The 25,751-nt window shown below is 42.7% G+C and overlaps 1 protein-coding gene across 2 annotated transcripts in view; it reads left to right on the top strand.

The window, feature by feature from the left end:
* Nucleotides 1-24,726, top strand: part of PCCB (propionyl-CoA carboxylase subunit beta) — a 50,188-nt gene extending 25,462 nt beyond the window's left edge. Inside the window, exons 6-14 of one of the 2 annotated variants that reach the window (XM_075003881.1) lie at nucleotides 506-614; nucleotides 1,038-1,158; nucleotides 3,978-4,059; nucleotides 5,575-5,698; nucleotides 13,838-13,945; nucleotides 15,312-15,412; nucleotides 19,805-19,903; nucleotides 20,136-20,229; nucleotides 20,911-24,726. In XM_075003881.1, the coding sequence (XP_074859982.1) occupies nucleotides 506-614; nucleotides 1,038-1,158; nucleotides 3,978-4,059; nucleotides 5,575-5,698; nucleotides 13,838-13,945; nucleotides 15,312-15,412; nucleotides 19,805-19,903; nucleotides 20,136-20,229; nucleotides 20,911-21,032 (960 nt within the window). In that variant the 3' untranslated portion in view covers nucleotides 21,033-24,726. The remainder of the gene's footprint in view (nucleotides 1-505; nucleotides 615-1,037; nucleotides 1,159-3,977; nucleotides 4,060-5,574; nucleotides 5,699-13,837; nucleotides 13,946-15,311; nucleotides 15,413-19,804; nucleotides 19,904-20,135; nucleotides 20,230-20,910) is intronic. The other variant, XM_075003880.1, reaches the window with a different exon arrangement.
* Nucleotides 24,727-25,751: the final 1,025 nt, after the last annotated feature.

The raw sequence follows: 25,751 nt of genomic DNA, 5'->3' as shown, positions 1-25,751 counted from the left end.
TGTATTGTTGATGCAATTGTGTATGAACCAGAACAAACTTTTTACAAGTTATTTTTCTGCATAAGATGAGACAGAAATTGTGTGGAAAGTACCAAATCAAAGTATCAAAGTATCAAACAAATCAAAAGTAAAAGATGAGGGAGAATGCCAGAACAGTAGAAACAGAGTGCTGTTGGACTAAGATTTTGTTCTGTTTTCACTTAAAGCCTGAGGTTCAGTCTTCATTCTCTCTCTTTTATGAAGAATGAAGAGTCTCTTATCCAAATTAACACCATAATCTGTAGGAAGTGATTAAATTTTCTGGAGATTTTCAACTAAATGTTGCTTAATTAATCTTGACTAATTAACTTTTAAAAGGAACCTGGAAGGAATTTCTTCTGTTTCACCTTTTTTCATACCCTTTAAAAGGAAGGGTGAAATAAGAAAAAACGTATCTATATTTTCCTCCTATCAGTGAAGTGCTGTTGTCCTTTGGAACTCACACTTCACAGTCTACTTTTTTCAGGATACATCCTATCTGTTTATCACTGGCCCTGATGTGGTCAAGTCAGTCACCAATGAAGATGTTACCCAGGAACAGCTTGGGGGAGCAAAGACACACACTGCAGTATCAGGTGAGAGCTAGTTATTTTACCTACTTAACATACGATCCGGTTTTCCAACTGAATGAAGCAGCAGATTCGGCATTGATGTTAGAATTATTTTTTCACGCTATGAGCCTCCAGGAGAAATTCTTCACCAAAGATTATGGAGTTTGCACATTGTGGTTTGTACATAGAGTATCGGTAGTTATTTTTGCACTTTGCAATACATCCATGGAATAACAGTTACTGGGAGTGCATTGAAAGTTTTGAGAGAAAATAATATGATGCTTTCACATATGAGTGGGAGGTGAAAAGTATATTCCAGCCCTTTAAGTCATTTTAACTCAGGACTATAGTGTTTTTCTGGGTTGTGGTAGAAAATCTGTGGCTACATTTGCCATACGTTTCCAGAATTTCTTTTTCACTTCCTTCTTTCCCTCCCTTTTTCTACAGGAGTCGCACACAAAGCGTTTGAGAATGATGTAGAGGCTTTGCTCAATCTCAGGGAGTTTTTTAATTACCTACCTCTCAGTAATCGTGATCCAGCTCCAGTTCGCAAATGCCATGATCCTAGGTAAGTGAGGGGCTTAAATGTTCTTGTCAGTTTAATATTATGTTTTTTTTCTGACAGCATGAATACAAGGAAATGAGCACCTTGCAGATAAACTTCTGGTTGTTGTCTTCTGCACTGAGTAATTCCCTCTTACAGCAGGTGTATTTATGATTGTTATTATATTGTCTAGTGGTCCTTTTCAGGATCAGAGCCACTTTGTGGTATTCATAGATTATGGGAAGGGGCAATCCTGGCCCTGAAGGGCAGACAGTCCAGTGACACAACTGGACAAGGTAGGGGATGGAGACACAACAAACAAATTAATGTGGTGAAGAACTGGCACTGTTTGGTTAGTTACATGGGTTTGTAAGGTGAGTTTTACTAAATGGGCTTAGAGATGGGGAGGGAACAGGAAAGGAAAGATGGGGAAAAGGAATAGGCATAATTTATAATGTGCTGCCAAATCATACTCACTGAGTTATGTTTTGTAGACAATATGGCAGAGGTGAGTCTTAAGGACAAGAAGGAAGTGGCTGCTTGGATTTTATCAAGGAGTAATTTTATGGGCATTAGGGGCAATCTGAAGACAATGGAGCTGTTTATTATAGAAGAGTGGTAAAGGATAGGAACACTGGTGGAAAAAAGGCTGGGATTGATGTTGCTCCAGGTTAGATTAGCTACAGAGTGTGGAACTGGGTTGGGAAGGGCTTTACAGGTAAAGACAAGAAGCTTGCATTTGACCTGGAGGTAAAGGGGGAGCCAATGGAGAGACTTGGAGGTGGCTGACATGGTTGGAGCAGTGATCCAAGACAATGATTTAGGCACTGCATATAGTTTACGAAGCATATGTATTTCAATAAAATGGTGTTTCATAACAGACTGGAGCGGTCTGTAGGGAGTGTGCTACACGGGTACAATTTTATATCCATAGATATAAATCAGTATCCATGGATCTACCGGGTTCTCCTGGAAGTGCAGTAATGAAAGAAGTAGAACATGGAGCCACTGCTCCAAAGACCCAGCTCCACCCACACAGCCAGCTCCTCCCATGCAGCTGTGCTGCCCCAGCACTCCCCATCCCCTCCACACGCCTGTGTGCATCTCCTTTCCAGGGGGATGCCAGTGATCCTGGTCCCCACCAGAGTGGGTGGTATCAGGGTGATACTGACATTCCTGGCAGACTTACTGGCATAGGGCACTTGTTCCAGGGAATGGCAGCCCTTATTCTGCTCCTTTCATCATGGTGTTTCCTGGGAGAGCCTTGCAGGTCCATGGATATGATTTATATCTACAGGTATCTGCATTCAGGAATATAAATTTGTATCCACAGAGTGATCTTACAGCTACTAAAAGATGAGAGATTAATTCTCTGTTTTCTTAACAGGGATTCATTTAGAAGTAGCCGTAGAAGTATTACCAAAGGCTCTCTGTGTAACACGTGTTCAACAGTTTGTAGTATTAGGTTATGAACTGCATCCCAGGGAATTAACAATTTGACATGTTCACCATATATGCATAAAATAACCTTATTGTGCCACTGTTTCTGCCATATTTTTCTGCATCCATATGGAGAGTGAGTACTTACACCAAGATCTAAAATGAATTTCCTCATGTACTTGTACAAATTAAGATTGCTGATCCTTTCCCCTGGGGTAATATGTCTGCCTAAATCCTGGTCCTGTTGTATCACATATACAGATACTTTCTTGCCAGGAAAATTGTCAGTAAATGCTGCTGTAAATGATGAGTTATATTTATTTACTTTTAAGTCCAGAAGTTATTCAAATTAGTTTCCTCTATGAAATTCTGTGAAAGAATTTCATCACAGTGCTGAGAAATATAGGGTTTATTTCATGCTTGTTGAAGTTAGTGGCAAAGCTCCCATTGACTACTTTTGATCAGATCCATAATACCTATGTTTAAAGTACTCAGATGGTGGGAAAGGAGGCCAATAAAAATTGCTGGCTGGTTAATAAAGGAGTTAGAAGATTCCCTTTAGTAAACAACGAGTCAGTCATGAATATCTCTTTTCTCTTCCACTCTATATATATCTCTAGTTCGTTGTGTGTGTTTGGAGTATAGGCAAAGGCAGTGAAAAATAAATATAGTACTTTCAAAACCTCAAGGGCTGTTACCACCTCTTGGCGTGGTCTTTGAGGAGTTATCAGCCTCTCCTCTCTGAGCCTCCTTAGTTTATCCTCAGTCAGGTCCATTACTGGACTCCAATTAAATCTACCAGCCCATCAGTTGTAGGGCTTGCAGCTTACTCTCCTGGCTGTTTTTTTTGTGCTGAGCTGTCACGCCTTTGTTACTCATGGCCTTTCTCCCACCTTTTCCTTGTTTGTACTCTACCTTATAGGAGGGCTGGTTTTCTCTGGTGATTGCAGTTGCAGGCACCTGCCTCCATGATTGGCAGTTCTGGCAGCTGCCTGAAGGTGTGGTCAAGCAGCTTCCTTACAAACAGGAGGAACTCTTCTACCCTTCTTTGTATAGACCTCATTACAGAGACCCTTGCCAAGGAGTCCCTACAGATTGCTAGAGTGTGTAATTTTACTAATCCTTGATAACCTAGAAAGTGAGGCTGTGTTCCCTGAGTGGGAATGGAACCCAAGCCACAGCAGTGAAAGTGCTGAAGTTTAGCCAGTAGATCACCAGGCAGACATAAATGTATTACTATAATTTGCTTGTCCAATAGAAACTATTAACTGCCTGGATGACAGCGTCCTTCCTTTCCAGACAGAAGACGTGCTTTTGTAATGCCTCCCATCATATAGAAATTAATCTGATTTTTGTGAATGTTGATGTCATTTTTAATTAATTTGCATGTTCTTTGTCTGAAGTAACCGCTTGGTTCCTGAGCTGGACACAGTTGTCCCGATGGAGTCTACTAAAGCCTATGATATGGTAGACATTGTGCTTGCGGTAAGCCTTTTTTTTTTAAATATATATGTGGGATAAATTATGAAATGGCATTCTTACAGTGAACTCTGTCTTCATAATAACCATTGAGAGAATTCTTTCTGCATGCATTGATCATAAGCCCTGAGGTAACGAAAACGGCAAACATAAGGCGTGGAATATTAGATATGGGATTTGTCTTTAGGACTCATTTTTCTCTTTCAAATGTCAGTCACTCACATAAACAAAGACAGTATTGTTTGCATTTCTTTTCTTAAAAAGTGGATTTGAGAGTGCCCAGATAAAAAACTAGAAAATTGTACACGTTAGTGCCCTTATTTTAATTCTTTAAATAATTGTGGGTTTTACTTTTTCCCTTAATTGAAAGAGGAGCAGACTTCATTTGGGGATTCATATCTCTTGATAGAAACTCTTGGCTTTTTGTCGTATATTTTATATCATATAAAAACTACAGGAAAATAATTTTATTAAATTTCTAAAATCAAGTACTCAGAAGTTTGGAAATACCAGTATTAAGATTGCCAGAAATGAGGAACAGGTGTCTGGTGGGAAAAAAATGTGATCATGTAACCAAAGACTCTATTTTAAGACTGATGTAGCATTAAGGTTGTTTGAGCAATATTCGTACTGAGATTTTGTAACTTTTTAGTGCTTTCTTTTGCAATCTTAATGTTGTTAATATATTTTCAAGCTTCTTAACAAAATATAAATATGTGATTGTTACAGTCTCCCCTGCAGCTCAATGTTCCCTCTAATGTTTTCCACCCATGAACAGAATAAATTTTGTTATGTGCTCCCAGGCATGTGTGGATGTGCACCACCAATAGAAACACATGCTGTCCACTGTAGATGCTCTGCTGATCAGCTGGGTGACAGCTGAATCTCTCCTGGGCAACTTCCCAAGTGCTCAGCTTACAGGCAACATTGCTGCCAGTTATCATTAGGGTTTGAATTTTGCACCTTCAGATTCATGGCACAGAGCTCTACCACAAGTTAAATGTTAGCTGCCAGCAGTAATATCCTGCTAACTTCTGTGGACCAGCCACAAGGGGATCACATGCAGTACACCAAAGCAGTGGGTTACATGTGCACGAATACCTCAACTGTATTGTCATCGTGCCTTGGGACATACATTTTTCAGATGTTATGAGAGGCAGTGCAGAGAAGGAGGTGTGAATTGGGTCTTCCCTACTAAGCTATAGTCTCAGGTTTGACAGAAGTGATGGTCCAATCTCCATCTACTCTGTGAAATAGATAGTGAGGCTGATATTTGCCTGCCTGCTAAAATACAGTATATGTGCGTGAAGTTGTTAATATTTGTCTGTGGAAAAAAATGAAACTACAGCATCCAATATATATTAACAATTACATTTGTAAAGAAGAGAGGCTTATTTTTTAAATCATCTAATTCCCATCGGTGGTGGTGGTGGTTGTTTTTTCCTCCTGTATAACACTGAGATTATTATAGCTTCCAGCACGGCTCCAGATGAGGATTCTGTCTAAATCTAATTCTTGCAGATTGTTGATGAGAGAGAATTCTTTGAGGTCATGCCCTCCTATGCCAGGAACATCACTGTCGGATTTGCAAGGATGAATGGCAGAACTGTTGGAATAGTGGGTAATCAACCCAAAGTGGCATCAGGTAGGAGGTGGCTGTCTACCACCCACAAATCCCCGCCACACACACAAAGGGCGTTTATAAGTTGGATGCTAATTCTGTTTTATTACACACATTGTGAGGACATATGACACATTCAAAATGCACATATGTCACATTTACGTGACAGAGGACTTGCAGGGTGGGGCAGTGCCAGAGGAGGTGGGGAGACCTGCCGCCCTGCAGCTGGAGACTGGCTGGCAGTGACCAGCCAGCTGAGCCAGCTGTGGAGTCCCCCTCCACCCCAGCCATCAGCAGCATCACTTGGTTCTCCTCTCCTTGCTGCTTGCTGGTCCTGGGAAACTGACCCAGGAAACTGGTTCCAGTCTCCCTGCCACTTGTGGGACCTGGGAAACTGACCAGCTCATGAATTCTCAGCTTCCCGGTTCCTGAAACAGTTGGGAAGCTGGGAACCAAGCAGCAAACTGTTTTGTGGCTCCCCTGCTCTGGCAGAACTCGAGAAACTGACCAGTCATGAGCTGATCAGTTTCCCAGGTGTCACAAGTGGCAGGGAGACTGGAACCAGGGTGCCCCGTGGGTCCCAGCTCCCCACCACTGTGCGAGACAGAAAATTGACCAGCCCTTTGGGCTGATCAGTTTCCCAGCTTCTGCAAGCCCAGGGGAGCCAGGAACCGTGCGGCAACCTGGTTCCCGTCTCCCCTTGACTTGCATGAAAATTTGAGTTAAGCAGGGGTTGCAGGAATGCAACACCCGTGTAACTCAAGGGTTTACTATATCTGATATATTAATGATCTGGAAAAGGTGTAAACAACGATGTACCAAAATTTGCACTTCTGAACCTAAATCATTTTTGTGTCAGAGTTAGTAAAGGCCATAAAAAACTTCAGAGAGACTAAGCAAAACTAGTTAGATGGTCAGTGTAGGATGCGAGAAGACTTTGTAACGTTAAAGAGTGCAGTCCGACCCCTCTGTGAACCCTCAGGAGAATTCCAAACAAATAATCCTGCCAAGGCGAACAGCTGCAAAACAAAGTACGCTTGCCAAAACTTCAAGGCTATGCTGGCAGTAGGCCACAAGAGATAGTAAGAGTAATGCATAGGCAATTTTTAGCAATCTTATGTAAATGAGTTTAAGCTTTATTAGTTAGTGTTAGGAGGCCCGCTACAGAGCCTCTCCCCCAAGCGAAGCTCTGACGCATCAGGTTTTCCCCCACTGGTGACTGCGGCGTTTCCGGGGCTCCCGTCGCGGGTGTCACGCTTTCAATAAATGAAATATAGCACTCGCCTTCTGGGTGCAGCCTCGTTTCTGGGGAACCTGAGCCTGGTTGGTTACAGTCAGCCTGCACAATTGCAGATAAAAATTCCATGTTGATTAGTGGAAGATGATTTTTATCATCTGGCATAAAAATCTGTTCTTAACTGGCACCAGACATCTTTTGCATCAGCTCAGTGAAAACTTTTGCTCATTGTGCAGCTAAGGATGCATAATAAATAATAGAGAATACAACTGAAAGAATCAGTGGTACCTCCTCACATGGAATATGGTGTTTGTGTTTCGTTGCCCAAGAGACACAGCTGAAAGAGAGAGAATTCACAGGCAACCAGCAAGAAAGACCAGTGACATAGAAAACCTGCCATCTGAACCATTTCATTTAGCAAGATGACAAATTTAAGGGATATAATAAAGGTATATCAAATAATCAGTATGGAGAGAGCATTCTAGTCACCTTTTCTTACAATAAACAGAGAGGCATTCAGTGAAATCTGCATCCAGCAAATTGAAATCTGATAAATGTAGCGCTTTTGCACATAACACACAACTGGCTGGAGTTTATAGTGATTAAATATATGTATAATTAATTGAGAGGAGGAGTTTAACAGACTTTAGAGGTTTTATTGGATAACAAGCATGTGGATAGTAAGTATTCTTTTTGAAGCATGAAAAAGTGTGGAAAGGCTGTAAACCCAGGGTAGGCAATAAGCCAGAGTTGGTTTGCCAGGATTAACTCCTCTTGGGTCACCAGCACTTTACTTGCCCATCCACAGGTGCTGCTGCTTGCAGCCCCTGTTGGCTACAGATTACTGTTCCCAGCCAATGCAAGCTGTGGGAAGTCACGCAGACTGAGACATGGTTTCCTGCAGCTCCCCTTAGCTACAAACACCAGTCCATGGTCAATGGGAGCTGCAAGTGGCTATTCCTGTGGGCATGGAGGTAAATAAAGTGTCGGCAGACTGCCGTGGCTAACCCCGGTGAACTACATCCAGCCTGTGGGCCACTTATTGCTCACCCCTGCTACAAACCCTTGTGTTTCAGGGTATACACTAACTTGTAATAAATTGATGGGTATTATCCCTTATTTCCCTTGCATATTTCTCTAAAGTCTCAAGTACTCGCCTGAGGTTGCTGCTCATGTGTCAGATAAACCTCTGTCAGAGCTGGTACAGGAATTTTTGTTACTTTGAAGGGAATTTTATTCCATGTGTTCAATGAAGCTGTTTCTATAACACAAATTACATTTATAAGAAAATCAGATGGTCATATGACCTCCCCATTTTGATTCTCTTTCTCAAGGGCAACTTGACTAAATACAAACATTTGGTAAGTTAGTAACAGAGAGGAAGCCATGCTAGTCTATACACTATCAAAACAAAAAGCAGTCAAGTAGCACTTTAAAGACTAGCCAAAAAGTTTATTAGCTGAGCTTTCGTGGGACAGACCCACTTCTTCAGACCATAGCCAGACCAGAACAGACTCAATATTCAATAATACTTAAATATTGAGTCTGTTCTGGTCTGGCTATGGTCTGAAGAAGTGGGTCTGTCCCACGAAAGCTCAGCTAATAAACTCTTTTGCTAGTCTTTAAAGTGCTACTTGACTGCTTTTTGTTTTGATTTGGTAAGTTAAATTGCTAACTATCATGCTAGAACCTGAGAAAAATAACAAGTTTTTCATCTGATTTGCTTTTAAGTCAATGCTTTTAATTTTGGCAAAGATGTCTAAAAGCTCAAGACTGTCTCTGTTCTATGTCACTTTAATATAGCATAAATAAAATATATATTTTCTGGCTTGGAAACAGGTGTTGTGTGTTTTAATTATATAGTATATAAATAGAGGTTATAGTTCTATAAATAGGAGCTAAGGAAGTGTGAAGTTGGGCAGCTATGTAGTGCAAAGAGGAAGGAAATAAAATTGAAAACTTCGTGAGTACTTTGCCTCAGTTTTTCAGTAACTGATGATGATGTGGAAAATGTACGTGCGTGCATGCAGCATGGCTAATGAAAATGAGCGTCTAGAAATGGAAGTGACCACATCCAAGGAGGAAGAAAAATGTAGAGGTTAATGCATTCAGATTGGGTGGGGGCTACATATCTTCCTTTCTAGAATACTGAAAGAACTGGCATGTGCGATTGCTAGTCTAGTAACAAGGGTTTTATTTCCGGATAGTTCCATCTGACTGGAGAAAAGCTAATGCAATACTTATATTTAAGACAGGAAAGAAAAGTTTTCTGGCAGTTGCAGATCTTTAAGTCTGACCTCTATAATATGCAAGGCTTTAGAGCAAATTGTGAAGGAAGTAATAAATAAATTCTTGAGCTAAAGGGAATGTAATGCAATATATGTTCACCAAAGGTAGTCGTGCCAGACTATCAGGATTCCTTCTTTGAGAAACTGGTTGTTTGTTCTTGTTGTTTTGTTTTTAAAGATAAGGAAAATACAGTAGATATAATGAACTTGGACTGCAGTAAGCATTTGCTATGGCACCACATGGGAAATTATTAAATTAGGGTAGATGGGAATCAGTAAATGCATTGCAAAATAGAGAGAAAATTAGCTGAAAGGGAGAGGTAAAAGAGTTCTGCTGAGAGATGAACTGTTGGGCTGTAAGGAAGTTGCCAGTGAAGTTCTTCAAGGATTAGTCTTGGGACTAATCTTATTCAATATTTGTAATGAAGATTTTGGCACACAAGTAGGAGGGTTATGATTCAAACTTGGACGACTTCAGCTTTACAGAGTAGAATAAGAATATTACACAGGAAAATCTCTAGCATCTTGTAGACTGGAGTTACAGAAATGGATGAAATTCAGTAGTACAAAGAGCAAGATTATTCACTTAGGGTACAATAAGAAGAATATGTGCTACATCAGTTGGAAGCAACAGAGAAAAAGAGAGACCTGGGTGGGTGTGTCTTACTACAAAGTAACTAAGAGCTTTAACATGAGGCTGTGAATAACATAACTGTGCCTCTTACGATATGTTAGATGAGGCATTTCTAGAGTTAGAGACCTATTAATGCCTTTGTACAAAGCACTGGTAAGACCTCATCTGTGTACAGCTCTGATCATCCATGTTCAAGAAAGATAAATTTAAAGTGGGATAGATGTAGAGAAGAGTTATTAGGAGGATCAGCATAACAAAGGGTGTGTTTTGCTAGAGGAGATTGAAGAAGCTTCACTTGTTTAGTCTCGCAGAAATGAAGACTGCAAGAGGATATGATTTCTCTCTATAAATACATCAGAGGGGTAAATACCAGGGAGGGTGAAAAGTTATTTAAATTAATGGACAATGTTCGCCCAAGAACAAATGGATAGAAGCCAGACAGAACATATTCAGACTGGAAATTAGGAGGTTTCTAGCCATGAAAGGAGTGAGGTTCTGGAACAGCCTCTCAAAAGGAGTTGTGCGGGAAAACTACTTACTTAGTTTTAAAATAGAGCTGGACAAATTGTATGACTGAGTTAACGTGTGCAGTGGAGGTTAGGGTTCAAGAGCTACAGGGCTCATTTCTGGTATATATTTTATGTGCCTAAAGCTCAGATTTCAGGCTATTGGTTGGCCACCTGCACGGGTTAGGAAAGGCTCTCACCCTCGGGGAGTATTTTTTTTAATCGCTGTTCTGTGAAGCACTAATGATGACCAGCCTGGAGATGAGACACTGCATGGGGTGGGGCTCTCAGGCGGTACCTAGCATTCTGTCTCTCAGGTGCTTGGCGTACTGGTTTTTGTTCAGATGCCCACAATATAACTGATCCCCGTATGTAAATTCAGGAAGGAGTTTTCCTGTAGGTCAGATTGGCAGTGATTTGGGGGAGTTCCACCTTCCTCTGCGGCATGTGGGCATGGGACACTTGCCAGAATTGTCTGGATATAATTAAGGGGCCACTTCCCTTGGAATCATCTCTTAGAGACTATATCTAACTACTTCTGCTAAACTATTAGTTCACTGTTGTATTTAGCTGTGACCCTGACTATTGTTCACTGACCTGAAGATGAGCTCTGTAGCCCATAGGACTAACCTGCTTGCTTGCCTATAGATATATTTTCCAACAGACTTCTTGTTTCTTATGGTTTTGATGATATATTTATTGTAATAGGTTACAATAGGTTTATATTAAAGTAGTTTGGCTGTAACACAAAAGACTTACAGGCCACATCCTGTAGGTTAAACTAAGACAAAATTAGTGTATCTATGTCTGGGAACTTTCACTTAGATACCATAGTCAATGTGCATATAATTCAGGACCTTTGACATAGATGGATAGGGATAAAATAAAGCAACCCTGAGTGGCATAGGGGCTGCCAAGTATACCCTGAAACTTAGGAAGTACACCATAACTGGGAAAAACATGAAATAACCTGTTCAGACCAAACTGAATAATTGGTTAGAACAGAAATAACAAATGTGATATCAAACCACAAAAGGGCCTTCGTAATAAATTGACCTATACAATAATAAATTGAGGTCAGTGGTAAACTGACCTATAGGAATGAGCCACTTCTCTATTAGGAAAATGAGGAAATACAAATAAGGGAAACATGCCCTACTGAATATTCATCAAACATAACAACAGTAGTGTAACAGGTTATAAAAGTAGCATCCCAGCCTTGGGTTTGTAGGAGGAGATGTAGTCCTTAGGAGGTGCCAGAAAGAGGGCCATTGGGAACGTGTTGGTGATGAGAAGGATGATGGAAAACACTTCAGGTTGCTCCCAGAGGAATGATGTGAGTATATGGAAATAGAAATGTACATCCCCGATCTGCCTTGTGAGATTGGGGAGTTTGTGACTGCTAAATATGTAAATAAATGAACTGTATTTGTAAATATAAAAGAATTCCTATTATGTGGGAGCTACAACTGTGCACATCAGGACTCCCAGCCAGAGAATAATATAAATACTGGGCTGGGCGCTGGGACAAGAACTTGTCAACCCTCAAAGTAATAACTGGAAATTTGTAAGTTCTTTATATGATTATTGTACAATCTAGAGGTCAGGCAATATGTACAGGTCAAAAGCTTTTCCCTCTTATCAACAGAAGTTCGTCCAATGAAAGTTATTACCTCACTCATCTGGTGCCACTAATATCCTGGGACTGACATGACTATAACACTGCAGATAGCTGAGGGTTTGTCTACACTTCTAAAATTAAAGTACAGCTGCAATAGTGCTTTAAAGTGTAGCCATGGCAAGAGCACTTGGAGAGCTGGTAAACTACCTCCATGAGGAGACTAGCTAATGCACTGAAAGGATGGTTATCAGTGCTGTCGCCCAGTTTACACCAGTGCTTTGCAGTGCTGTGACTTGCTGCACTTGGCTGGGGCAGGGCATGTTTTTTCCCAATCCCTGAGCCAGACAGTTGCAGCACAGTAAAGTGTCAGTGTAGACTTGTTAGCCTCAGGCTACAGCTATACTTACCAGAAGATCAACCCAATCAGAGTTGATCTTCCAGGGTTCAATTTAGTGTTCCTATGTGCTAAACCAAATCATCAGGACTTGACAGTCAACCCTGGTACTCCTCATTCCTGCAAGTACAGTAAACTCTTTCATATCCGGCAGCCATTGGACTGGGAGGTTCATGAATATTCAAATATTCTGGATAATAGAGAGGTATACCTAGTAATGCACAACACTAAATAAAAGAAAAATTAAGTATTAACAAACAAAAATGTATGCAGTATACTTTATTTACCAACAACAGTAGTATTGTACACTGTAAACTTAGGCTGTATGTTCTGTATTTATTTGTATTTGCTTTTACTCTACTGTACTTACGGAAAGCATAACTAACATTTACTTATAGTTAAAGTGCTGGTTATTTCAGAGTTCCAGATGATGGAATGTCAGATATGAAAGAGTTTTCTGTAGTAAGGGAGGTCGACGGGGAATTTCTCCCATCAACTGCCCTTTGTGCGGACGGTCTGATAAATCAATCTAAGATACGTCGATTCCAGCTATGCAATTGTTGTGGCTGGAATTGTGTATCTAAAATTGACTTTCAGATCTAGTGGAGACATGCCCTTAGATATTTTCCTGCAATTGCTGGGGGCTCATGGATTAGTGCATCTGAGTCCCTCCTATTTTGTGCCATATCAGTCTCAGTTACTTAGGTCTTATTTCAGTTCCTGGGTTAGTCTGTGTGTGTCCTGGGTTCTGCTGGTGGCCTCTGATATACCAGAGGTCAAACTTGATAAACTGGTGGTCCCTTGTGGCTTTAAATTTTAACTGTGGGAACTGAACATGCTAATGTTGTCGTGTGTGTGTGTGTGTGTGTCAGTGTAAAGTTGTGTTTTTACACTGGATATGGAAACATGCATAGCATTTAATGATATTATCAAAGGTTTATGGCAATGAAGAGAAAATAATACAAAATATGTTTAAATAGTACTGTTTGGCTTCTAAGCTCTTTGAGGCAGGAGCTGTCTCTCTTATAGAATGGATAGCATTTAACCATAATGGGGTCTCAGTTTGACTGAGGTTTCTTTCTGTGTTTACAGAGAAATAATCTGAAATGAATACAGACAGAATACGTTACACTCTTCATGCTAAAACAATGCAGTCTCAGAGCAAGCTGTAATATACCATAATATTCAAAGCACCTAGGTTATTCTGACTTTCAATTGGACTTTTCCCCTAGTGAGTTTTTAAAAAATTTAATCCGTGACCTTGAAGTGAAGTGAGGAGGAAACATCATTAAGTTGACAAAAAAAAGTCCACACCTTTAGATAATCAGAAACAGGAATGCTTTGGATGAAATACAAGATAATACAGCCAAACTGTACATTGAGATCCTGATACTACCCTCAATGCACTATCAAAAGGTTAGAATTTATTAGAGCGGTTGTAAAATCCCATTAAAATATGTTGTCTCTGGTTTTTGCACACTAGGGTGTTTAGACATAAATTCTTCTGTGAAGGGAGCCCGTTTTGTTCGATTCTGTGATGCTTTCAACATTCCTCTGATAACTTTTGTGGATGTTCCTGGATTCCTGCCAGGTAGGGCTCCAAGTTTGTAACTCCATATGATTTATGGTGGAGAGGTCAGTTGGGAAGTTATTTCATATAATTTCTCCCTTTTCTTTTTCTTTTTTTCTTTCTTTTTTTTTTACATCTACACTTGCATTTGTCAGGTCCAATAATAGGGAGTAGGGTGTTCAAGAGCAGTTACAAAACCATCATGCAGGGCCCAGCCAAAGATGGGCTGCCTCCAGAAATCCTCCCTTCATTGTGGCTAGGGCATCAGTTATTTACACATCACTTGTTCTGTGTTTCCTTACTATTTTGAGATTCCAGGTACCTCAGTAAGTGCTCCCCTATAGTGTTCCCACTTGGCTTTTTGTTCAGGTAGTGCAGAATTGCACTGTCTCCTGGGGAGGGTGCCTGCAAAGCTATAGTTGGGAGCAAACTCACTGATCTTTTAGTTCTCCTGGCTGATGATGATGGGGGAAGGGGCAATGCCCCTAGGGTGGCTAAGAGGGAAACTTGTGGACTATGAATTTCTAGTTGATCTGCTGTGTCAGAACATCTGCAGTGTGTGCTTCCAGCAATTCTACTCCTCAGAGACCTGATCAAGGTGCGACTTTCAGTCTCCTTCTCTTTTGTCTGCAAATCCTCCTCTTACAACTTTATGCTGGAAGATGTGTTGTTAGGGAATTGCTTTTTTATCAATTGTTTCTTTTCACTGTAACTCACCAGAAGTATTGTGTCTCACGGGTGTTTTCTTACCCAAATTAATTGCAGTATGCCCATGGAAGGGCAGAATTCCTTTTCTAGTGTGTCCTGAGATTCTGTGAAGTCTATGTTTATAATTATTCTCTTGTGTAGGATTCACAGCTTTCGAGAGCTCTGTGAGGAAGTCTCTTCCTGCTGTTGACCCTCAATGATAGCTTTGGACTGCCCTTTAGACTGAAGTTGAAAAAAAAAAACCAAACACCCTTCTCCATGGCAGAGTATTAAAGTTCCAGAAAAGTGAAATTAGTAGATAAGGAGGAATTTTTCCTCTAATAAGTAGCATGGGGTCTTGTACTATTCCCAGCAGAGCCCAAATTTTCCTCCAAATGAGAATTTTAGTTGTTTTATGGTATTATGATGCCGTAAAACTGCTGTTCCCGTGTGGCATATGTTCACTGCAGTTCTCCGTAGGTGTTTTCTTCGCCTCATTGTCCAGCATGGAGATGTAGAGAACAATATCGTACAGTACACTCTATGGAGGCTGTGCATCTCTAATCAGTGCTAGCTGACCTGTTGGCAGCACCTGGAGAAAAGTGTCCAAGTGAAATTATATATTTGTAACTAAACTGAAAGAGGTTTTTGTTTTTTTGTTTTTTTGGGGGGGTGTTTTTTTTGTTCTCATGATTTTTAGGCACAGCTCAGGAGTATGGAGGAATCATACGTCATGGTGCAAAACTACTGTTTGCCTTCGCAGAAGCAACTGTGCCAAAAATTACTATAATCACCAGAAAGGTAAGGTAGCTTTATTTCTTGTTTTTTGTCAAGATCTCCTGTTCTACTAGAAGTAACGTTAGTCATACGCAACTTCCTTCTGGACACCTGTCGTCTCTTGCTTCCTCTCTCGGAAGGCTTCTTTTTTCAACTTTCAAGCAGCTTATGTCTCTACTCACCTGTCAGAATATTTCTGCCTCTCCTCTATGCCCTTTGCTGCTAAGCTTCTTCTGTAGTCTGTCTGCTTTTACCTCCATTTCCTCACTTGGAGCTCTTGCTGTTAAGCTTTCTGTCCCCTCCACATCACTGGCCTTCACTCAGTAAGGGCACAAATGACCTAACTTTGGCCAGATGCAGGACTTAGCATTCTCTGAACGTCATCATTTTAGACAGGTGAGACCTTCTGTTGCCTCTCCTCTTGGAGTTGGGATGAGTCTGTGTTCTCTTCCTTCCCTTGTGCTCTGTCACATTTACATGGCTGCTCTTACGCTTTGTCATTCCCTTAGCATTCTACTCTCAGTATGATTCTCTTCTACCTTCTATTCCAGTCTATCTGTTCTTTCCATTAGACACTGAACTGATAGGAGCGTCCTAAATGCAAAGTTGCCATACCTTACCTTCTCTCATGGGTTCAGCTACCATCTTCTTGCTCTTTCTTCTGTTCAGCCTCATCTCTTCAACTGCTGATACCCAACCTTCCAGCTCAGTGTGGCACAAACTGAACTTTCTAGCTTTCTACCCTTCTCCCTGCTTTCTCTATTGTTGTCAGAAATCTCTTTTCTCCTAAGCTTGCCCCCTTGATGTCATTTTCTCCCCTCCTTATAGCATAACATGTTTATCAAATCCTGCTTCTGTTTCCCCATCTAAATTCTCCCTCTTTTCTTCTCTGTCCATATCATTGAAAACCTCCCCCTTGATTCTCTTCAGAGCCTCATTTTGGGAGACACCAGGGTCCCAGAATGTTCGGAGCTGCATAACCTGGAGGAGGTGTGCATCTGAGAACCAGTGTTATAAATTACATCTGTTCCTCCCTTGTGTATGCCTTGTGTATACACATACCCTTTGTATGTGTATACAAAGGGTCTTGGGATCCTAACCATTCCTATCTTGTGTGCACTTGTATTTTAATGGAAACTTAGTGTATGTTTATTGTAACTCAGCATTACTAGTTAAAAAAAAAGATTGGTTGGCTGGTTCTTGATCGTTTGTAATGGCAGACAAAGTGAAATGCCCGGTCTTCAAATTGTGGAGTAAAAACACTTTCCTTCTCTCATGCCAGTTCCATTTGTATCACAGTCATCCATGTTAGCCTCTTGCCTGCACAACATTTGTGTTTAGAAAAAGGAATAACACCAGCAGCATTAGTTTTTCACCCTGTTGTAAACTGCATTTCAACACTGAGAAATCTTGTGTGCAGTACCCAGTGAAAAATCTGAATAATTGGATCAGAAGATACCAGGAGTCCTTGAAGTATGGTCTGAAGACAGGTTCCTTCAAGAAGACAGATCAGGAAAACTCAAGGAGATGATTGAATGCTCAGATCACTTCTTTACAACACTGTGCAGATTCTGAATCAGCTGGCTTCTCTTTGATCCTGTTACAATTCTGCATCATGAGATGTAAACCACTCAGCTCTTCTACTCAACAGGCCTGTGAGAGTGAATCTGCAAGAGAAAAGAAGTAGTAGTATATTCCATGATGGCAGCTACTTACTAAACCATGATGGAGCAGAAGGATTGCCAAAAAGGATCCCCCCTCCAAAAAAAAAAAAGGTACATCAGAACGAGAAAGCCCGCCAAGTAATCAGTAGGGTGGCTGGATGATCAAGGTGTTAAAGGAGCATTCAGAGAAGATAAGGCCATTATGGAGAAGCTAAATAAATTCTTTACATCAGCCTTCACTGCACAGGGTATGAGGAAGAGTCCCACACCTGAGCCTTTTTTTTTTTTTTGGTTAAGGCCACAAATCTGAGGAACTTTCCCAAATTAGGGGTGGTGCTTGGTCCTGCCAAGAGGGCAGGTGACTGGACTCGATGACCTCCCAAGGTCCCTTCCAGCTTTATAAGATGTGTATCAAATTGAGGCGTCAGTAGAGGAAGTTTTGAAACAAACTGATAAATGGTAATAGGTCACCAGGACCTCATAATATTCCTTCAAGAGTTCTGAAGAAATGCTGATGTGAAATTGCAGAACTACTAAGTGTGGTTTGTAGCCTGTCATGGAAGTCAGCTTCTATTGGAGTCGAGAGTGGAGATAGCTAATGTAACACCAATTTTTTAAAAAGGCCCCAGAGATGATTCTAGGAATTGCAGGTCAGTACACCTAATTTCAGTATCATGTAAAGAACAGAATTATGAGACATGTCAATAAACATCATGTGTTGGGGAGGAGTCAACACAGCTTTGTAAAGGGAAATCATGCCTCTACATTCAATATGTGTTTTTTGAGGTCAGTGAAAACTTGGAGTATAGTGTACTTGGACTTTCAGAAGGCTTTGAAAAAGACCCTTCTCCAAATTCCTTAAATGAGGTAAACATTCATAGGATAAAAGGGAAGGTCCTCCTCTGGGTCAATAACTGGATGAAAAGACATGAAAAATGGTCAGTTTTCACGGTGGAGATAATTGAATGGTAGTGTCCCCCAAAGATCTGTCTGGGACCAGAGCTATTCAATATATTCATAAATGATCTGGAAAAAGGGTTTAACAGTAAGGATGCAACATTTGCCGACAATAAAAAATTACTCAGGACAGTTGAATCCAAAACAGCCTATGAAGAATTACAATGGATCTCATAGAACTTGGTAACTGGGCAACAAAATGGCAGATGAAATTAAATGTTGATAAATGCAAAGTAATGCACATTGGATAACCTAATCCAAACTGCACATACCAAATGATAGGGTCTGAATAAGCTGTCAAGAAAGAGATCTTGCTATCGTTGTGGATACTTCTCTAGAAACGTGCTCAATATGCAGCAGCAGTCAAAAAAGCTAACAGAACATAGGGAGACACTAGGAAAGAGACATAATGAGATGGAAAAGGATCATAATGTCACTATATAAATCCATGATACAACCACACTTGAATACCATGTGCAGTTCTGGTTGCCCAATCTTAAAAAAGATGAATTAGGAATGGAAAAAGCATAAAGAAAAGCAACAAAAATGGTTAAGGACATGAAACAGTTTCCATATGAAAAGAGATTAAAAAGACTGACTTTTCAGCTTGAAAAAGAAGGTGATGAAGGCGTGATATGATAAATGTCTATAAAATCATGAATGCTGTGGCCAAAGTAAATACAGAGGTGTTATTTACATCTTCACATAACACAAGAAGCAGGGGACACCCAATTAAATTAATAGGTGCCAGGTATAAAACAAACAAAAGTAAGTATTCCATACAGTGCACAACCAACACATTGCTAAGGGATGTTCTGAAGGTGAGAAATATAACTGGATTCAAAAAAGCATGAGATAAGTTCATAGAGGATAGGTCCATCAAAGGCTATTAGCCAAATGGTCAAGCATCTATCCCAATTCTTTTGGTGTCCCCACCTTTTGTTTTCCCGCAGCTGAGAATGCATGATGGAATGGATCCACTCAGTGATTGTCTATTCTGTTTATTCTCTTTGAAGCCCCTGGCATTGATCATTCTTGAAAGACAGGATACTTGGCTATATGGAGCATTAGTCTGATCTAGTGTGGCCATTCTTATGTTCTATTTAGTTGCCTCAAAGTCACTGTTTTATGGCTTGGCAACACATTAGTTTCAGGTAAATTTCTGAACTCCTGAGATAATTTTATTTCTCTTTTTATTACATTGCTGACATCTGTAATATAATAACAATTATAAATTTGGAGGTTTTGATTCACACTAATTGACTACTTGAAAGAACCATACAGATGAGGATAATATCAACTGAATTCTGAACAGGATCAGTTTTGTTTTTTTTATTCTGGTACAGTTTTGCTCAGAAGTATCATTCCGAGCCTGCAGTGACAATTTGTCATTTTCAGAGGGTCTGTCTGAGTCGAAGCCAGCAGGTATGTATTATGGCACTATGATACTTTCAATAGGTTAACCCTTTCCTGATAAGGAAGGGAGAGATCTTTGTGATGGACACATTTGTAAAAGCAGATGCTAAAAGTAGTTAACTTTTATGTCATTAGGTTAGAGACCTCTGTTAGAAGCAAGTCAGCTTTGGCACAGATTTTCTATGAAGTTTGCAGCAAAGTTATGCCAGTGCTGAGCAATTGCTCTTGCAGCGCATCAACTTAGGCTCTCTTCAGTGTGTCCTTGTCTCTGGAATGTCAGGACTTGTGGAAGGATATGAAACAGTTTCCTTCAACTTGCAGATTTAATTTGTTGCTGTTGTGCACTTGTCTCATATCAATGACTTCCTGTCTCTTCTAGGCTTATGGGGGTGCATATGATGTGATGAGTTCGAAGCATTTACGGGGAGATGTTAATTATGCATGGCCTACAGCAGAAGTTGCAGTTATGGGTGCAAAGGTAAATAGAGGCTGTGTTTCATTTCTGACTTCAAGCAGCCATAGACATAAACTCTGAAAAATCAAGGACCTTGCTGAGATGAAAACAACTATGATTTTTCTCTGAAGTAGCTTTCTAGTTTATATGTCATTTTTACTATAGTGCTTTTATCCCGTGCCTTAAAAAAGAACCTTTTTCATGATGGATTAATTAATTCAGTCCAGTTTCAGGGCATGTTTGTATGTCTTCCTAGGGTGCTGTCCAGATCATTTTCAGAGGAAAAGAGGCAAATGCAGAGGCTGAATATGTGAAAAAGTTTGCAAATCCCTTTCCTGCTGCTGTCAGAGGTACCTGAAACTTTGTTCTTTGAGATTCCTTTCTTAAATTCCTTGTCTAAAGCCTTTTGAAAGTCAAATATTAGTTGTGTGGTCTGTGGTCAGTGACTAATGCTTTGATCAAACATTATATTATTCACACAGGGCATTGTGAAGATAAGAGATATAGAAATAAAAGTGGCACTAATCACAGTTTGTAACTTATTCACACACTTTTTGTGCCAATTTCCAGCTACAAAACACCACATCTGAAGGGCTTCTAACACAATTTATCTGAGGCACTGGTGAAAGGTAGGACACAGGGCCATGTTTGAGGTGCTGATAAGCATATTAAAAATGTGCTGAATGTGAGAGGCATTTCAAACCCTGGACAACTTTCATAATATTTCAGAGCAATCCACCAATTTATGTGGAGTTTAAAGAGGTGTGTTGATCAGCCTTAGAAGAGACCAGTTTTCTGTCTCAGCTTCAGTTCCTCCACCTACATTACTGAAACATTGTCTGTTTTCACATCAGCTTAACTTAAATGTGTCTCTTGCAAGTTAATTTCTAACTCAACACTTGTATGCAGTTCTCTACTGGATTAATTGTTTAGGAAACTGCATAGCTTTGATGTTGCCAAGCAATTACAGCAAGATATTTTGTGGTTGGAAGGCAAGAGTGTGTGTAATTTGTTTTTGGTAAATTGAACAGGGTTTGTTGATGATATCATTGAACCTTCTACCACTCGAATCCGCATTTGCCGTGATCTGGAAATTCTGGCTAGCAAAACACTATCCAATCCCTGGAAGAAGCATGCGAACATTCCATTGTGAATATTATGAAGAACTGGCTGCAAAATGGAGCCACTTTTGTGACATGGGGACATGTTCTTAATACATATCTTATTTGTCTAAGTACTATGTAGCAATAAATTTGAGACAATGATTTTATGCTTCCTCCTTACAAATCGTGTGTCCAAATGGAGCCAAAGACCTCAGAGTCTGATCTTCTGGGATGGAGACCAGCAAGGAATGTCCCTTGCCTTTGCATTGGCTTTCGCATGGTGGTTCAGCACAGACAGAAGGGGCTCCAGTAAAGAGTTATGTCTTTGGATCCAGTCAAACCTTGGTCTAGATGAGAGTTAGATGGATTAGTGGCAGTGTTCCCTGTATGCTGAGCACCAGGATCGATACAGACGCTGCCCAGCTGATTAGCAGTGCCCCTAACTGGCAGCATCTCTTTCTATTGGTGGTGCACATCCACACATGCCTTGGGGCCCATAACAAAATGTATTCATCCCATGGATGGAATAAAATTAGAGGAAACGCTAGTCAGTCGTCTGTGAAAAATGCACCATCTCTGGATTTTGGCCTGTTGGTTCCTCCTGCATTCAATACACATCAAATGTTAGGCAAAACTCCCAGGATGCTCCCTCTAATGGTGCTGATGGTAGAGTTCTTGAAGCTTTGGGAACCATCCTGAATGCAGAGTCCTGAGGAATTTGCTCTTGGGCTCCATGGCTTCACTTCGTCTGATGTTCTCTCCAGAGCAGCTAGTTTTCCAAGTCCATTGAAGCAACACTCTTTGGGGGAGATGGTATTTTCTCACACTAGTGATTGTGATGGGTAGAAACTTATTTGTTTGTCTAATTAAAGTTTGATGTAATGAAAGCTGTAAAATGTGATAAAGCAGTATTTTTGCACCTTTTTATAAAGTACTCCTTTAAAAAAAAGTATTTCCAGTACCCACCATTTTCAGATATATATAGGTATCTAACATATAATTTATGAATTTATTTAGAGAGAGCGAGAATATGATACATGACTCAATGTCTTTCCCCCTCCCCCAGAGCCAGGCACCCCCAGTTCCCCTCCCCCCCCCCCCCCCGCACTCTAACCCAATGCCGGTGACTCACCAGAGCCACTGTCCCCACCATTTGCTTCTCCTTCCAAGCACTAGGGCACATGCAGAGTGGCAGTAAGCACTCCCAGTGCATGGCTCCAAGAAGGAGCCACATTTCTTCTCTCCAGAAGCACGTACCCTGCCACCCCAAACTTCTCTTGTGTCCATCAGGATGTACGTACCATGGGTTGGGCAACACTGTGCTAAAGTATCCTGACATTGCTTGATCCATTGTTACTTTTATCATGCCTTTCTATTGCCGTTTGTGAGAAGAGCCTGACAGAAAGTAAATTAATATAGAACAGTGGAAATGGCTAATTGAAAGTAAAAAGGTATGCAAATTACTGCACTCCACCATGCAGATTTGTGTATTTGAGTATTTCAACAGCACACATTACTGCACTTTGTGTGGGGAGAACTGGGCCTTATTCCTGTGTGGTGTGATGGTGTGGGTTGTCAGGAATTGGGATATGCATCAGGGCCAATCTCTGGGCAATCTAACACGTGCAGCCAGGCTGTAGAAGGCTGCTTGATTGGCTGTACTGCCTGAGTGGTGAGAAGAACCAGCAGGTAGGCAGCAACTGCTCAAAGCATTCACCCACAGCTATAGTAGCCTCTGCACTTCCTTCTTCTAGCCCTGCTCTGGTGTTTGGCCCAATCTTACCTTGCTTCAAGTAACGGGCCTTTGATACTTGGCTCCACTTCCTGGCTTTTTTTTATTCTGGCATTTGACTTTTGACTCTGGTTCTGACCCTTATCTACAATTCCTAGCTTCTGACTCTAGCTCTGGCCCTGAGATCCAATTCCTGGCTATCTTATAGACCAGAATAGCAAAATATGAGTTATTTGCAGCAGGATAGACTGTGAGCCTTTAAGGACAGGTAATCTTCTGAATGTAGAGGTGAGTTTTAAGTTACTTATGAAGAAGGGCAGCGAATTGCTAAAACCTCTCTTCTAGCTGTATTACAGAATTAAGTTGACCTAAATCACATCAATGTGATCACAGCCACCACAGTAATTAAACTCCTTTTGCATGTCCACACTACACTTCTTTTGTTGGCAGTATGTGTCCTCACTTGTACCGATTTAACTGTTGGGGTGGGGCATTATGGGATGGCTTCTGAAAGGCAGCAACAGTCAATGTAAGCAACACATTGTCTGCACTGACACTATATATCAACCTAACTACATCAGCTTAAGTACTAGGTCGCTCACTGAGGTGAAGTTATTAAAAGTTGGTGTAGTGGGTGAAGTACATAAGTGGGAGCTGCATTTTAGTGTACAAACAGTTATATCTATGTAAACGGCCTTACATTAGCTTAACTCTGCAGTGTAGCTCAGGCTGAGTGAGTGTATGTATTTGGATGCAGCTTTCAGAATGGTTATCTGTCAGGCTTACCAAAAGAAGTACAAATGATTATTGAATAATTGCCATTTTCTGATTAGAATCTATTAGCCATGTTTACACGTGCTGGCTACTTCGAAGTAGCTGCGCCAACTTCAAAATAGCGCCCGCTATGTCTACACGTGGCGAGCGCTATTTTGAATTTGAAACGACATAAGGCGGCGAGACGTCACAGGCGCTATCCCCATCAGGAGATGGGAATAGCGCCCTACTTCGACATTGAACGTCGAAGTAGGGCACATGTAGCCGATCCGCATCCCGCAACATTGAAAGAGCGTGGTCCGCCATGGCGGCCATCAGCTGAGGGGTTGAGAGACGCTCTCTCCAGCCCCTGAGCTCTACGGTCGCCGTGTGCAGTGGCCCCTTAAAGCTTCCCACCCCCTGCTTTCCTGTGCAGGAAGCTGAGAGCACGTGCAGGCGGCAGCACTGCCACGCGGCTAGCCTGCACACGCCTCTGCAGCCCCAACTCACCACCCCCGCAGTGATGGCCGCTCGCCAGCCCCCCAAGCGCCCCCAGGGCACCCCCTCCAAGGGGAGCCAGGGCTCCCAGCCAGCCTGGGAAGAGGCAGCAGGGCCCCTCCTGGACGGAGGCCAAGATCCGGGATCTTCTGGGGCGAGGAGGAGGTGCTCCAGGTAATGAGGAGCAAGAGGCGTAACGCGAATGCGTTCGCTCAGCTGGCCGAGGGCCTGGCTGCCCGGGGTCACCCTGCCCGCACTCCTGACCATGTTAAGGTTAAGGAGCTGCAGCAGGGTTACGCCCGGGCCGGGTTGCGGCCAACCGATCTGGGGCCGCCCCCGCCACTTGCCCCTTTTACAGGGAGCTCAGGTCCATCCTGGGCCCCCGGTACACCTCCTCCCCACCGGCCACTCTTGACACCTCAGCTGACGAGCCTCAGTAGGCCCTGGAGACAGAGTCCGCCCCAGAAGCAAGCCCCGCACCCCAGGGGCCCCCCCAGGAGCCCACCCCTGGGATGCCGGAGGAGCAGGAGGGGGAATCCTCCTCCAGCGACGGGGGGCTGCGGATCGCTATCCCATCCCAGAGCTCCAGCAGGGCGTCTGCCCAGAGGGTGTCCCGCGACCGTGGGAGTGGACCGGCAGGTATGTACCCCCCTGGTGCACAACCCCGGGGTTAAGGGGCGGGGACAACAGACATGCCCAGGGCCCTCCACATGCCCAGATGACCATGGCCCCAAGGACAGCAGTGGCATGTCCCTCAGAAGAGTTCATCAGCCCCAGCCCCCCAGCAGGACAGCGCCATGCCCCATCCCTGGGGATGGGGGGATCAGAACCTAGGGTCCCCTGGGGGGGAGGGGGTGGGACACCCATCAGCAGCAGCAGCATCTCCCGGGGATGGGGATGGGGAACCAGCAGCAGAGGGGTGGGGGGACGAGGTCCCACGGGTCAGGACCCACACTAACGGCTGTCTCCACTCTTCTTCCCCCCGTGTTCCGCAGCTGCAGCATCAGAGGGCCCAGAGAGCGCCGGTGAGGTGTCCCTGGTCCCAGAGAGCCCACCGGGGCCATCGCAGCAGGCCAGCCCCTCAGCAGAGCACCGACCAGCCCCAGGACGGGGCTGATGGTGGAGCCACCACCAAAGGATGGCCACAGACCCCCAGCTGCTCGTGACCCTCCGGCGTCAGCTGCAGGTGTCGGAGTGGCGTCTGCAGGTAGAGGAGCAGCGGCTGGAGCTCCAGGAGCGAGCGCTGGCCTGGCGCCAGGAGGCATGGGGGGCCTTCAAGCACACATTCGAGCGCATAGCGGAATACCTGGCCCCCCATGCCGCGCCGCCCACCGCTCCGACCACCGTCCACCACCTGAGGCCTACAGACACCCGCCAGCCATACCTGCCGGTTCGCCCGGCCCCCACCCAGCCTCAGCCAGGGCTCTGGCCAAGGCGAGGGTCGCAGCCTCCAACCCCGGGCGCTGGACAGTAGAGGGGTGCGCGGACGAGGACGTGCCCCCCCCGCCTTTGTACATATCCCCCATTATATTTGTATATAGTTTGTGTTGGACCCCTGTTGTGTTATGGTACCTGCCCCCCCACGTAAATAGTTCCCCCCTTTTGTTCTATTATATATATATTGTATTGATAATAAGACATTTCACTGTTTTTGTTTCAAAAAACAGGTCCATTTATTTGCAAGAAAAGTGTGGGGGGGTGGTCTTGGGTGCTCTGTGGTGTGGGCGTGGGGGCGGGGAGTGTTGTGGAGGATGGGGGGGTGCAGTGGGTGGCCTGCCAGCGTTCA

The sequence above is a fragment of the Carettochelys insculpta genome, chromosome 10 (genome assembly GCF_033958435.1).
Source record: "Carettochelys insculpta isolate YL-2023 chromosome 10, ASM3395843v1, whole genome shotgun sequence".
NCBI classification, from domain to species: domain Eukaryota; kingdom Metazoa; phylum Chordata; order Testudines; family Carettochelyidae; genus Carettochelys; species Carettochelys insculpta.
Note: the sequence above shows the minus strand (reverse complement) of the source record. Positions and strands in the feature narration are given on the sequence as shown.